The 15,740-nt window shown below is 40.7% G+C and overlaps 1 protein-coding gene across 3 annotated transcripts in view; it reads left to right on the top strand.

The window, feature by feature from the left end:
• The window catches only part of wdr59 (WD repeat domain 59), an 89,766-nt gene that overhangs the window by 51,767 nt on the left and 22,259 nt on the right, over positions 1–15,740 (top strand). For 2 of the 3 annotated variants that reach the window (XM_041191436.1, XM_041191435.1), the window contains exons 16-20: positions 302–467; positions 3,132–3,201; positions 3,614–3,767; positions 11,530–11,663; positions 14,432–14,513. In XM_041191436.1, coding sequence (XP_041047370.1) covers positions 302–467; positions 3,132–3,201; positions 3,614–3,767; positions 11,530–11,663; positions 14,432–14,513 — 606 coding nt within the window. Of the gene's footprint in view, positions 1–301; positions 468–3,131; positions 3,202–3,613; positions 3,768–11,529; positions 11,664–14,431; positions 14,514–15,740 lie in introns of those variants that run through there. The other variant, XM_041191437.1, reaches the window with a different exon arrangement.

The raw sequence follows: 15,740 nt of genomic DNA, 5'->3' as shown, positions 1-15,740 counted from the left end.
CCATCAACACCTCTGTCCTTTTGTCTATGACATCTTTTGGCAACCTCCACCTATCACTGGCCCTCTATCCAGCTCTACCTGTCCCACCCACCTCTTAAACCAGCTTATATTTCACCTCTCTTCTACTTTTCCTTAGTTCTTTTGAAGAGTCATATGGACTCGAAACGTTAACTGCATTCCTCTCCGCCGATGCTGTCAGACCTGCTGAGTTTTTCCAGGTATTTTTATTTTTGTTTTTGTTTTGGATTTCCAGCATCCGCAGTTTTTTGTTTTTATCATATTTTTCATGTTTGCTTTCTAGAATCAGGATAGCAATGGATCTGCTAACTCTCAGAATCCATTTGCCCTCGGAAACTCTGTGACACCACCACTCCCGACTTTTCCACGAGCCACTAACACGTATGGTTCCTATCAGGATGCCAACATTCCCTTTCCTCGCACCTCTGGGGCACGTTTTTGTGGAGCTGGTTAGTAACCATTTACGGGAAACTGTCATTGCGAAGTTACTGCCCAGTTCTTAGTGTTTCAGCATTGGGTTATTTCTGTTGTATCTGGTATTGATTGCCAAGATTCAATACAATTCAAGCAATAGCTTGAGTGGAGTAGATTGTAAAATACCAACACCTAATTGTGCGCGGGAAAGCTGTCCTAGTAAGATAGAGGGATATGGGTACAATGACCTGTGGTACACTTGTATTGAATATTGTCAGGATGCACTTGGAAATTATTCTACAGTAATAAAGCATGAATCCTGTTTAGCCTGAGATCTAATTTGCGTAGACCTGATAAAATAGACTTTTACCAGGGCCTTGGTAGCCACTTAACTTCACTGGTACTGGAGACATAAAATTAAATACCTTGCCTTATCTTGCAACTCTGACAATTGCATAGTGTCAGGGAAAGGCTATAAACCTGGTATGAGAACCTATTTGTAATCTGCCTTTTTAATGTTGAAGGTGACACATAACATTTCTTGGAAATGACTTCTGCATGATTTGAGTTTATAGAAGGCAGGATGGGCTTGGACAGTGTTGCCTGATAAACATTGCTAATTAGCCATATGTGTGGCTCTGACAGCACTGTTTTAGCCGCATACACTTCTAGCAGAGGAAAGCCTTTCGTGCACTCACGGATTTAGGAAATATTTACACAAATGAATATCTTTAACAAAAATCCACTACCATTCAATAACCACAGAAGTAAAGCATGCACTTGCAAAATACACTTGCACGCTCACTTTCCTCTTGGGATTTTGCCAACCAACCCATAGCGGTCACAGTACACATGCACTCACTGCGAGTATGAATTCAGTATGGAGATACCATGCCTAGTGACACTATTATTCATTTTATTTAACTAATCAGAAGTGCAATTAACAACATCTAGATTCCTTAGGGGAGATGATGGTGTAGTGGTAATGTCACTGGAGTAGTAATTTTGAGGCCTAGCCTATTGCTGTGGTGAAATGGATTCAAACCTCACCATCGCAGCTGGTGAAATTTAAATTCAATTAATAAATCTGGAATATAAAGCTAGTCTCAGTAATGGTGACCATGCCAACTATCATAGATTGTTGTTAAAAACCCAACTGGTTCACAAATGTCCATTGGGGAAGGAAATCTACCATCCTTACCCAGCCTGGCCTATATGTGACTCCAGACCCACAGCAACGTGGTTGACACTTAACTGAAATGACCTCACAAACCACTAAGTTCAAGGACATTTGGGTATGGGCAACAAATACAGACCTTGCCTGCAATGCTTACATCCCATGCGGAAATTAAAGTAATGCTAACAGGCAACATAATTAGACAACACAGGGCTGGGATGTAAGGGATTTCAGTACAAACTGATGAGTTACTTATTTTATTCATATCAAATTCTAGTCTTTCCTTGACTGCTAGTGTACCGACCATAATGCCTGATAATTAGGGATGTACACTTACTGTGGAATTTTTGGACAAATTCAGTGATCTTTGCACATTTAGAAGTGATAAATTTAAATGGTCATGCACCTGCTTTTGAACTGCAGTCAGTACCTATAAACTAAACGAGATAAAAACCTATTTACCGCATGGTGCTTGGCTCCTCCACTGGGCTCAAGAATACATGGGTGAGGACTGGACGAGATTAGCTCCTATTCTCAGTGCCACCAACAGAGTGTGGAGTCTCAATATTTCCCACTGAGAAAGTTATCTTCTCACTGAGCATTAGGTGAACCTCGCAGATCAGGAGAGGGACAAAGCTTGATCAGATTAAATTTGAACAGGCTTAATTCTTTGCTGCAAAGTGAACTAACCTGTAGATTGTTGACAATGAGTGAGTCCTGATTGTCCCAATTATGACAACTGATGAGAAAAGGAGAAACTCCAGGCAGTGATTAAACACATACAAGTTTGGAAGGGGAAAAAGTCTATAAAACTGGACTGTAACTAGACTTGGGGAGGGTGTGGGCTGATTTCATTCACTCATCTAGAGCAAACATGTTGTTTGGATCCTGTTTAAAAAGTGCTTTGATCTTGATGAATTTCGCAAGGCCTTTTTTAGATTCACAGGTCCCTGTTATTGATACCCTTCATTCCCTCCTCATGTAGGTGGAATCTGTCTTGGGGTTTTTTATGTGGAATTGGCATTCTCTTTTCAATATCCATACATCCAGACTTTTATGATCACTTGTGGCTTGTGTTCTCACCCAAGAAATTAAACTTGAAAGAATTCAATTTCCTGATGGCTTAGCTACTTAGGATGGTGAGCAGTTCACTTATACAGTCTAGGCAGATCTGGCCATGTTGAATTAGCTGAGCTTGATTGGTTGCTACAGTTGGCACCAGCATTCCTCACATTGGGATGGATGAATAGCCATCCACTCCACAGGATCATGATAGAGCCCAGCTGTGAGGATTCTCATAGTTGAATACTGCCAAGGTTCTTGCCTGATGATTGGCCATTTGACAAAGTCCCAGAGATTCCCAACATATGTGGGATATTGCAACAGGACAAATCAGGAAAGGAGAAAGTTGTCAGAATAAGGATAAGCAATGTGAATTAAATCCAGTGTCTAAATTTAACTCTAGCTTGCTTGGTGTCCCTTATCTGGCTATGACTAATTTGAATGTGGTTATGTTGTTTAGGTTACCTTGTGTACTTCATGAGACCAATGACTCTTCATCGGACAGTATCTCCAACAGAGCCCACACCCAGGTAAAGAAAAAAGTGTGCATCATCAGTGAGATTATATTGGGACCGTTTTCTTCAAGGTCCTTTGCAGTTTGAACATGCTTGTCAGTTTTAGGTGACAAATGAGACCCTCAGCATTTTAAGGTTGTTTGTCTTCTGTAACCAAATATCTGGGTATGTTCTGCTTTTAACACATTACTGATGAATGGCTCTCTGTGGATTCACCTATGGTGAGACAAAGGTGGCACTATTGCCTTGGAGATAGAAGAGTGCGGGGAAGATTATCACTGTGTTGTCAGCTAATCCAATTACTTTCTCCCAGCAATATTTATTTCATCAATTTTGTTGCTGCAACTGACCACTGATACTTGAGTGGTGTAATTTATTAATATTCATGCAGCCCATGACTGATCACATTCTTGTATTGTGCATTTAGATCTCTATCAGCACTCTCTGCCTATCACAGTGGAGGAATTACCCCGATGAAGATCCGTACAGAATCACAGAGTAACTTGAGGCTATACAGTGGGAGCCCAACCCGCAGTGAAAAGGAGCCAGTCTCCATTAGCTCCTTTTATTACAAGGAGCGAGTGAGTATAGTGCACTGTACCTGTGACCAGCCACATAATCCATTGTCTACTGCCTTTATCCCAGATGTAGTCTGTCCAATGCCACTCAAGTAGCAGATAATTCATCGCAATGTCGCCGGAATTTCCAACATTTCTGCAAGGAGTGGAACATATCGGGCATGGTACGATGAAGCTTTCAGTACCATGTGGCTGAATTCTGTGCTGCAGTGCTTTGTCACTTTGCCGCCCAGAATGATTTCGCTTGTCTGACTCCAGCGAATTGGTGTAATCAGGTCTTGTGTTTTCTTCCTGTGGTCCATTTCTGATGTCCCAGATAGCCAGTTGCCTTACAAGTACATTTGTATGGTCATTAAACCAGATTGGAGAAAGAAGGAAAAATGTGATGGGACTTGTAGAAGTGCAAACAATTAATTGAAAAATATATATACAGCATAAAATTTAAATAGACACAATCAGATAAAAAGGCTTAATTTATTTTTATTTTAAAATTCTAAACTCCGTTGCTGGCTAGCCATTGATCTGTGTACATGAGTTTTGTTTATTTTTAGCTGGTTAAATAATGAACAGCTACTTTGGTCAGAGACATTCGCTGCAACCAACAAGTATCCTCTTGCAGATGGGGGCTCTTTATTTATGTGGCTTGTCTTTTTGATTTAAATCTGATGCACACCTGGCAACGCTGCCCGTAAATTGGAAAATCTGTGTTTGACATCGCTTGTCTCTTAAAATGACACTCTGATCAACCTTGGATCTCTTCACCTCTCTTGCAGAATTTGTGTTTTTTTGTTGTCTGGCTAGTGCCAACAATGCTTGCATTAACTTAGCCTAATGTTTGTGACAGGTTCTGACCCAATGCTGTATCTTTGCTGTGACAACAGATAAAAACCTGTTTGGGTGGTGGGGATGTGTGGCATGGTGGCTGCTGTTCCTTTTCCCCTTTTAACAGTGCTGTTAGTGGAGACCTCATGCCCTACCGCATTGACATTCTTTTACTGCTGCCCATGTTTCTCTGTTGTAGTGTATGAACTGACATCTTCATATGGGGGTGCTTTTGTTTTACAGCCCTTTTCACGCTTCCCTACACTCCGTGCTCGTGCATATGCAAATGATAACCCCAAGCAGGCAGTAGTGATCTGCCTATGGGTTCTTTGCTCATTTCTCCACACATTGAGTCTTGTGCTTTCCTCTGCAGTTGCTCACAGTAGCCTCTTATTTTAAATTTCAATGACCAATAAGACTAAGGAAAGAAAACTTGACGTGGTTTCCCGTTGCCTTCCTCATGTGTACTTAAAGGAAATACAAGTCCTCTTCCCAAAGGATCCTTCACTTGTATGCAGTCATTGTCCTTCAATTCTAACGCTTTTGCCATCACCAAAAAATAGCTGGTTCTGCTGTTAGCCTTGGCTTGTAACCTTGAGCATGGGATCCCATGTGCTGTATTCGGCGTAACTGTTTGCATTCTGGTGAGAGTGTGCAGATCTGACTTTAATGAGCAGTTCAGGAAATTATTTTTAGAATGGGACAGCGTATGATTGCAGTACTGGCTATGAATGCTGTACTAGAGTTGTCTGCATTATAGTATTGAGGAACTGCAGAGTGCTGAGGTTTTCCACGACTGAGGCAGTGCTGAGTTTGTAAATACAGAGGTCATCGATAAGTTAGTTTTTGTGTCGAGAATCATGAGCTACCCTCTCTGTTCTCCATTCCCTTTATTACCAAAATTGGATAGATGATGATGTTTGACTTCAGTTTTAATTGTCCAGACCAGTTCTAATGTTTTAGGATGTTGCTGTGAGATGAGAGAGCCTGTGAAATATTCGGTAAGTGACTGTCTCTGACAGGGTTAATGAAGAACCTTCAGCATCCTTTGCTGGAAGACAGAGCTAATTAAATTATGAAGCCCAGCAATGTGTTGGGGGCAGTTAAGGAGTGAGTAAGGGGACTGCAGTACATGGGGGGTCACCTGAGGGAGCTGTGGTGTGTGGGGCTAAAATAATTGGCATGTATGTTCCTGGTTAATGTATTTTGCACAACAATGCAGAAATCTCATCTCTCCTGTGTTCAAATCTCTCTTGGAATATTTTAGTTATGGATGGGAATAATTTGCATCTGCCTGGTGATGGGAGAGGGGCTTCAAGTTAAAGTAAAACAAACAGTCGCTTGGTAGTATAGAACTTGAATATTGCTGAAAAGTGAGATATGTTGCCAAAACTTTTTGTCTTGCACCCATTAGGATAAACGTAAGAATGCCAAGTTTCAATCGATCGCAATTTATATCACAGGAGAAAAGGGTGGTATAAATTGTGATTATTTGATATTTAGTATTGTGTTTGTCCTGATGAGTGCAAGACAAAAAGCTTCAGCAGCATGTCTCTTACTTTTTATTGTTGAAAAGAGTTGACTGACAAACCTGTCTCCACGTTTGTCTTGGGTTTCTATCTGCAGTTACATACAGCTTGGGCCCTGGTTGTCTTAGAGTAGATTTTTAAATGTAGAGCTCTTTTCAGCCAGCTTCTCACTGAATGCCTGTGAATGAAGTTTATATTTTTTGTGCATGTTATTTTATTTTGGATCTTTGTGTGCTTTTTTCTGTTGTGATTTGATTTATTTTTGTTTTCTTGGTGTTTCTTCTTTTTTTGATGGTGTTCAAACTTGCAGATGTCTCCTCTCTCCACCCGGCGGCGCTGGTCCATTCAAGCCGTTAATGAGTTCCCGGTACTGTGCTCATCACCATCCTACACTGGTGCCCTTGTGTCTCTGGGATGGCCAGATGCCCTGTAGCAGTAACAATCCCTTCACCACCAGTCAGCTCCATTAACAAACTGATTTTCATTTATCTTTTTTTGTCCAACTTCTCAAGTCACTGACCCTTGTTGGGGGTTGGGCTACAAGTTTCGAGTGTAAGCAACTCTCCAGGACCTCTCAGAGACCCCTTTCTCATGAAAGAACCCAAACAACGAATTGTCAATGAAATATTCTGTAAGAAGGGGTCCCAGGGCTTGCTCCTGTCATCACCTGACATCCACACTTGACTTACTTGCCATTGGAGTCACTCATAGCCTTTGGGCAGGAACCCTGGCTGAGATTTTATTTCTTCTTTTCCCTTGTTTAGGACAATTGAGCAGCTCAGCTTCTACTCAAGTTAAGATCACCCAATTCAGTACAGTCAGAAATTCCTAGTCTGTGTGAAGTAGCATCTGTTGTCTCGATCAGTCTGAGATAAGGTGCAGCTGGCCATCTCATCACTCTTGGGCAGTTCAAAACAGTCCCTGCTGTCCATGTGAATGTTACTTTACGCAATTCCAATTTCATTAGATGATTACTAATGACTAAGTAACTCCACACAATTTGCATGCTACTGACTGGGAGCTGGGTTTTTAGTATATATGCAGCCTTTTAAGAATTTGCTTTTTCATTCACAAAGTACAGAAGCGTTTCTGTGTCATGTTAATTCAGGTTACTAGGTTACTTCATGTATCTCAGTAAAGTTGAGTTGAGTTTGACTTCAGAGGCATCCGTTTATTCTCTATGCTTGTGTGTGAAAGCTCTTGTGGGCCTTGCACATTGTATTTCAATGGAATTTAACCAGTGACTAAAATGCAACCATTAGTCTACATGCATAAACTGGCATGACCAGTGTTTCACTCACTGCACTGTGAAAAATGGCCACCTTTGCACTTATCAGATCACTGGAGAAAATGGATAGATGTATGTGCATTGTGGAAGATTCATCAAAGTGTTCCGCTAATGTTGCTAAAACTTTGCTTCATGAGAAAGCACAGACGCCTGCTACATGAAACTTTTTAATCCAGTTAGAAGAATCTGATGCATTTTCTACTCCAGCCTAGCCTGTTAGTTTCTGTGCTTGATTGAGGACATCTGCTGAATAGACTTTGTGGTGACTGTCTAAATACCTTTGTTGAGGGGCTGTTGAGATGCCAATTTGTGTTCCTGGTAGATACCAGTAGGATGTTTTCATAAGTTGGGCAGTATAGTTCACATGCTGGGATGTTGATATGTTTTCTCTGTAGTATGTGGCACCAGTGTGGGAGCTTTTGGCAGATCAGTAAAATTTCTGGAGTTTCAGACCTGTTAAGGACTTTATACCCTGTCTGGTTATTTTGTCAAATCTGTGTCAACACTTTGCAGAGATCCTGTTAATCATCACATCTCTGTAGATAATAAATTTCCTTTTTCTTCGCTTCAACAGTCTTTAGAGTTCTCAAGTTAGCTTGTAAAGATTATAACTTGTTTTTGTACCATGCATTTGCCCAGGCCACATGAAATAAAGTTGCCATGAGTTAACTTAGACTGAGAGTAATGACTTCATAAACTTTTCATACATTGTAGCAATGAACTTGATGTGATGCACATTTTGTTGTCTTCCATACACAGAATCTATATCATGCATGTGAGATAACTCCCAAACCAGTGCTATTTTCTCATAAACTGCCAGCTGAGCAGCAACTCCTACTGTCAGCAAATGATTGCTGAAACATTTGTGATTCCCTCACTAACTGCATTTCAGAGCATCATCAGTACAAAGCAAACTTGGTGATATTAGATAATTGATGTAAAAAAAACTTGGATTTATATTGTTTTTTCATGACCACTGGATGTTAGAAAGCATTTTACAGCCAATTAAGTAGCTACGGTTGTAATGTAGGAAATGCGGCAACAAATTTGTGCACAGCAAGCTTCATAAACAGCAATATGATAATGACTACATAATCTAGCTTTGTGATGTTGATTGAGGGATAAATATTGACTTCACAGGGTCTGGATGGGCCTTCCCTTCAGCTCTCCCTTCTGATGGAGAGGTTGTGTTTTCAAGACCCACTCCAATGACTTAAGCACTTAGTCTGATGCTTTATTCCAGTCTGATGGAATGCTGCGTTGTCAGAGATACTGGCTTTCCGAGGAGATGTTAAACTAAGGCCTTGTCTGCCCCTCAGATGGATGTAAAAGAATCTGTGGCACAATTCGATGAAGAACAGGGGAGTTCTTCCAGGTGCCCTGGCCAGTATTTATACCTTAAAGCAGATTATCCAGCCATTATCTTGACAGTACAACACTACAGAAGTACTTCATTGACTCTAAAGTGTTTTTGGGCATTCTGAGGTTGTGAAAGCTGCTATCTAAATCTATGTTTTTTTTCTTCTTTATATTTCTTGTTCAGAAACTTTTATACTAATCCACACCACATTTGAATAACGGTGACCTGAATAACGTAGAACCAGCTACTTACACCAAAGGTCTCTTTAAATGGCCAACATGTATCATCCACATCCCTGCATTCCTCATTCTAATATTCCATAAGTACCCCATCAATGTATGGTCTTTTAACAATCGGTGCACTTGCACAGTTGCACACCATCCCTGAATCCTCTCAAAATCAACTTGCTCTGTACATGCACAATTCCTGCATCATCTTCCATAAAAAGCACACTTATCCTTCTATCATTTTCCTAGTAACCAGGATGTACATTGCATTTCTGCATCCTCCTTTTAATCATAAGGTCACACATTCCATCCCTCCATCGTCTTCCATCGTATTGTACACACCATTCCTACCTCCTCCTCAACCACTGCACACACTCCATCCCTGCATTATCTTCCTAAAAGCTAACATGCATGCGCAGGCATACACTCTTTCCTCTTCCTAGCAACCAGCACAATAAGTTGCATTGTTATTGTGCATTTAATACAAAGACTGTCCCAAGTAGTTTTACAGAAAGCCGTAAGTAAAATGGCAAACAAACCAAGGAAGGAGAGACTAGGAAGTTAATTGAAGGCTTGGTGCAAAGCTTTGAGGAGTGTGAGGTGGAAAGGCAGAGAGTTTTAAGGATGGAAGTACAGAGATTAGAACTGAGGCAAATAAAAACACTGCTACCTATGGTGGAGCAAAAAGTAGGGGATGCACAAGAGGCCAGTGTCAAAAGAGTTTGGGGTCATAACATAATCTTGGACAATATTGATGAGGCCATGACTTATTTCATGACTTGGTTGAAGATTTTAAATTTAAGATGCTGGGCATGGGAGAGTCTTATTGGTCATGGAAGACATAAGTATAGGGTAAAGGGAATCAACATGGGACATGGTGTGTGCACTAGATGCAATTTTAGAGGAAGAGACCAATTTAGAGATTGTTGGAATGATTGAATCTGTAGGTGACAAAGGCATGAATTAGGGATTCACTGGCAATACAGCAGAGAAAGTAATGTTAGAAAGTTGGAAGTAAGTGGCCTTTATAGGAAGGAGAATATGGGCTTCAAAATGAAGCTCAGGATCATCAAGAGACCAAGATTGCAAATTTTTAGGTTGAATCTAACACAGCATCTCGGTGAGGGAAGGGGGATTTTGCTGACGTTAAAGACAATGGCTTCTTCCTGATGCTGCACTGAAGGAAATAATGATTGGAGTTTGGAATTCAAACAAGTGCCAAGGCAGTTAAATGATGGAAAGATAGATCTGGGTGACACTGGCATAGTGTGCAAGCTACTTTAATTATTGGGTATTATGTCACCCTCAGGGAGCGGCAGGTGAGGATGAGAAAGGGTTGCAGGGATAAATCCTTCAGCTACAAGATGTCTGAGGAGAGGTGTTGGGAGGAAGATGACATGATCAACATGTCAGAGGTTGAAGAAGCTCAAGGAGGGATAAAATGCCATAGTTAGTCATGCACAGCATCCTTCGTACACAGCCACACACTTGACCCTGCGTCCTCTTTCTGATATCCAACAACACATTCCATCACTTCATTTTCCTCCTTAGAACCACTGTACACATGTAATCTGCATCCTCTTCCTGATGAAGACAGTGATCAAATAACAACTGATGACACAGAATAATGGTGACTGGCCATATATGCTGCTTTATATTGTATAATCACTATAGTGGAGCAAAACTTCAAATGTAACCTGTAAGTTCTTGTCTTTTAATGATAACACCTTACAAGCCATACATGCCTATTCCACATGTGGAGATCAGGATTTAATTTGTGTAATAAGCTTCATACTTGATTTGTTTCCTTTTCAGTGTCTTCCTTTGCTGTTAATTCAGTTTGAATGCTATTGATTTGGAGCACTGGGTGAGAGGTTAATTGCTCCATACCTGGTTTAAATAAATACAAATACTGTACCAATATTGAGCTGTTAACTAGATTTTCCTAGTTTTGATCACAAAGCAAGACACTCAAATTAGCCTCCTTTGGTTTGCATTGACCGATTTGAACTGTTGTGGACTTTAGGTAAATGCTGTCAACAACAAAATCTTTCTATTTGGCAGACAGTTTGAGCTTGTGTGTGTCTTCTAGGTACATAGACACTTCTGCATTTGTCATAATAATTCTGTAGAATGCATGGTATAATAGACCATTTAGCTCGTAGTGTCTCCAGTGCTCAGTCTTCAGCTATGAGTTCCAGAATGGACACCTCAAATTCAAAGAAAGTCTTGTGAGATTTCACTTAGGTCTGATGTGAGATTGTCCCCATAATTGTAAACCTTGTTAAAAATGTCAGAGTAGCTCCCTGAAGAAAATAACAATTTTATTTTGCAATATATGTGGTTTAACTAAATTGGAGCAAAATACTTTTGCCCTCTCCCCTCCCGGTGCTCAGAGAGTTCTTTAATTTACAATAATTTTGCTTTAAAATTTCTGATAATTTTGCTAAAATTAGATGGACTGGAATAAAAGCATACTCCCTCCCTCCTGACATAACTGACAGAACAACAAAAACGAAGAAACTTTTCCTGTTCACAGAAATCACGTCGATGGAAAGGAAAGCGAGAAGGTACCGACTCAAACAACCGACCAATCAAAGCTGCAGGGAAAGTCATCATCCAAGACATCTCCTGCCTCCTTCCTGTGCACAAAGCGCTGGGTGAATTGTACATGTGAGTGTCTGAGGCACATTCACCATTACATTGAATGGTAAATGGTGATATGCAACTCAGTTGTTCTTCAAACCTCCCCTCCCTGAAGCTTAAGAGTATAAGAACCATGAGATTATGCAAGTACGGTATAAAACGCTAGTTAGACCTCAGCTAGAGTACTATGTACAGTTCTGATCACTGCCTTAGAGGAAGGATGTTATCATACTAGTGAGGGTACAGAGGAATTTAAAAAGGCATTGTCAGGAATAGAGAACTTAAGCTATGAGGAAAGATTGGACAAGCTGGGAGGCGGAGTGAAAATCTAATTGAGGTGTGTAGAATTATGAAGAACCTACAGAGCATGGAAGGAACTATTTCCTTAGCATTGAGATCAATAACCAGGGGGCATCAGATGTAAAGTAATTGTTGGAAGGTTTAGAGGGGAGTTGAGGAGAACCATTTTTCTCCCAGAGAGTAGTTGGAGTTGGGGAGGAGTCGGGGGGCTGAATGGTGGTTCCGAAACTTATGGCCTGAAAGGATGGTAGAGGCAGAAACCCTCATCTTAGTGCTGTAACCTACAGGGCTATGGGCCAAGTGTTGCAAGGTCGGATTAGACTGCAAAGCTGTTTTATGGACAGCTCAGACATATGCCTGCTCCTGTGCAGCAAGTCTCTCTATGTCAGTACGGAGAAAACTGACTCTAAATTTTCACCACCATGTTCCCAAGGGCAACTGGGGGTGAGCAATAAATGCTGACCTTGTTAGCAACAGCTACATCTTGAGAATGAATTAAGAAGTGCACTTGAACAATTCAAGTTGTATCTTTCAAAATGGAGCATTTCTCCTTCTGTGAGAGTTGTAGTATTCTTTTTCATTTCCCTTCAATGTCCAATTTTTTCTCCCCTCCAGTGACTCATACCAGTGATTTCATGGGTGATGGCAGCACTATGGCTTGTTGCCTTCATGGGGGTACTAATCTTTTCTACAGCCAGTAACTCACATGCAACCCCGCTTTCAACCTTGCTGTGTGCTTGGGTGGCAGTGGGGGCCGGGTGGTGGTCCACCAGATAGTTATCACGGCTAACCTTTTTCTAGATTAGCCTCTGTCCAGGGGTCATTAAAAGCTATTTTCTTGCCAATTTAAAAATCCTTTGGTTGATCTCCAGGATGCTTTTCAACATCTATTTTGTTTCAAAAATGCAAATAATGTCAGAAGGGAAGAATTATGCTGTGAATACATAGGCAAATTTGAAAGAAATTAATTTTTATTTGGGAAATGAGGAAAACGAACAATGAATTAAGAACAAATAAAGCACCGTTACGATAAACAACAACCCACATTTTTTGCACAGTACACATGTAATTACCCACCAAACACACAACACTGCCACAAGCTCCATGTTTAAAGTAATGAGCAGTTAGGATGACCTAGTGCAACAGAAATGGGAACAGATCAACAATTTCTCAGTTCTGTGATGGTTTTTTAGTCTTTTATAGCTATATATTTGAGGTTTTGACAATTGAACATCCAAAAAAATTAATCTTCCTTCCTTATGGGACCTTGTAACATGAGACATAATTTCTACCTCCTGATCTTTGATATCAGTTTATACTTTGTGAATTGAAAGGACTTTATACCATATTGTTCAAAAACTTACTGTGAACAGTCCAGCAAAACACAACGGATTTAATCAGCTTATCAGCTTCTTGAGACTGCAATTAACAGGGCAGATAAGGGGAAACCAGTGCATATTAATGGGCCAGATCTTGAGATGGATAATGGAAGTGCTCACTGCTGACCATATGAAAAAGTAAGTTCCTACCTATTCTGTAGGCTGCAGCAGGAACTTGCTCTCCCAGCTGCAGCATGCGTCCAGCAATGAACTGACTATGGAGAGGCCTGGTGGTGTGTCGCATTGCTGGCAGAACTACGATCCTCTATTGTCATAAGCTGAAGATGCACCCTTTAAGGTCTGTGTTCAGCTCAATGACAGGTAAGTGTTTTTTTTAATGACTTTCAGTTCTGTATTTGGTGTACTTTTAATTACAGTACCCCCACCCTCACCACTTGCCCACACTCAGTCCCAAAATATAAATGTAAATAATGGTGTTACTGCTGGGTAATTAGCCCAAATTCCCACATGACCGGTCTTGATGGAACCATCAGTGTAGAACGTCCAGACCCTATTTAGGTGCACTGCAACTTCCAGATATGAGAATTATTGGCCCTTTGGAATTTACGGTGCCATTGCAGCCTCAATAATGGTGATCTTCTTGGTGTTCGCTGCCCTTGGGACTGCAAAATCCGACCCATTATATTTGGATTTTCAGAAGGCATTTGATAAGGTGTCACACATAGGTTTAACACAAGGCAAGGGCTCATGAGATTATGGGGTAATATATTAGTATGGATTGAGGATTGGTTAACGGACAGAAAACAGCATAGGAATGAACGGGTAATATTTGGGATGGCAGGGTGTAACTAGTGGAGTGCTGCAAAGGTTAGGCCTTAGATAAGATAGGCTGAGAGTATTTCACTGAGGGATCTCTTACAATGATATTCTCTGTGATGAATGACCTCCGATAATGACTACCATCTTACTTGGGTCAGGTATGACAGCAGCCACTGGAGAGTTCTCCTTTTGACCCCAGTGACAATAATTACAAGATTTTCATGAATGGAAATCAGGTTTTTATGGTTCCAACAGTTTGGACTGAGGCAGATATGATACAAAAACACAGAGGACTTTTTTTTTTCTGGGACATCAGTTTCTCTCTATACCTTTCAGACTGAATGTGAATGACATTCAAGAGACGTGTCAGAAGAATGCTGCGGCAGCTCTGTCAGTTGGACGACTAGACCTTGTACAGGTACTGATCCTATTCAGTTAATCCATCTATTAAGATGTTAAGGAAGTCAAAAGGGAGGGGAGGATTTCTGATTGAAGATCAGTAGCTTGGACCCTATGTCATTGGTTATGAGATTGGGTAGAGCTTTATGGATGTATTTGACTTTTGGGTCAGTTTCAGTCACTGCATAGAATTACACAGAATATATAGCACCGAGACAAGCTACTTGCTGACATTTATGCTCTGCTCGAGTCTTCTCCCATCCTTCCTTATCTAACATTATCAGCGTAACCCTCTATTCCCTTCTCTCTCAGCTACTTTCTAGCTTCGTCTTAAATGCATCAACACTGTTCATCTGAACCGCTCCCTGTGGTAGCTGGTTTCACATTCTCACCGTTCTCCTGAACTCACTATTTAATTTTTGTGACTATCTTATATTGATGGCTTCTAGTTTTGCTCTTCCCCTGGAAGTAGAAATGTGCTGTCTGTGTCTATTTTATCAAAACCTTTCATAATTTTAAGACCTCTATTAGGTCACCCCTCAGGAACCTCTTAAGAGATAATATGGTAGCTAGAATAGTACACAGTGCTCCAAATGTGGCCTAACCAAGGTCCAATACAAGCTGAGCATGACTTCTCCACTTTTCAGTTCTGCTCCTCTAGAAATAAGCCTTAGTTCCTGATTTGCCTTTTTTATGGCCTTATTAACCTGGATTGCTACTTTTATTGACTTGTGGCTTTGTACTCCCAGATCCCTTTGCTCCTCCACCCTTTTTAGATTCTTATTTTCCAAGAGGTCTGAGACATCTTTATTTTCTCACCAAAATGTTACACTCTTGGTTATCTATGTTAAAATCTATGTGCTAATTACGTCCATTTTTCAAGTTAGCGAATGCCTTCATGTAATTTGCCGTAGTCCTCCTCCTGTGGTGATGAACGCCCACCCCCACCAAAAAAATCTCATGTCATCCACCTATTTAGAAATTGTGTTTCCGATTCCAAGTTTGAATCACTAATGTAAATTGTGAACAACAGTTGTCCCACCCCACTTCTGACCTTCTGCCACCCTGATAGTCACCTTTTATCCCTACTCTGTCGTAGCCAGCTAGCTTTCCATTTTACTACTTGCCCCGTGATTCTGAATGCTCTAAACCTACTGATTAGCCTGTTATGTGGTATCTTATCAAAGGTCTTTTAGAAATCTAGATATACTAGTACCACTGTACTATCCTTGCTTACTCTCTTGCC

The sequence above is a fragment of the Carcharodon carcharias genome, chromosome 7, assembly GCF_017639515.1.
Source record: "Carcharodon carcharias isolate sCarCar2 chromosome 7, sCarCar2.pri, whole genome shotgun sequence".
Taxonomy (NCBI): domain Eukaryota; kingdom Metazoa; phylum Chordata; class Chondrichthyes; order Lamniformes; family Lamnidae; genus Carcharodon; species Carcharodon carcharias.
The sequence above is the reverse complement of the archived record's forward strand: the minus strand, read 5'-3'. Positions and strand labels throughout refer to the sequence as shown.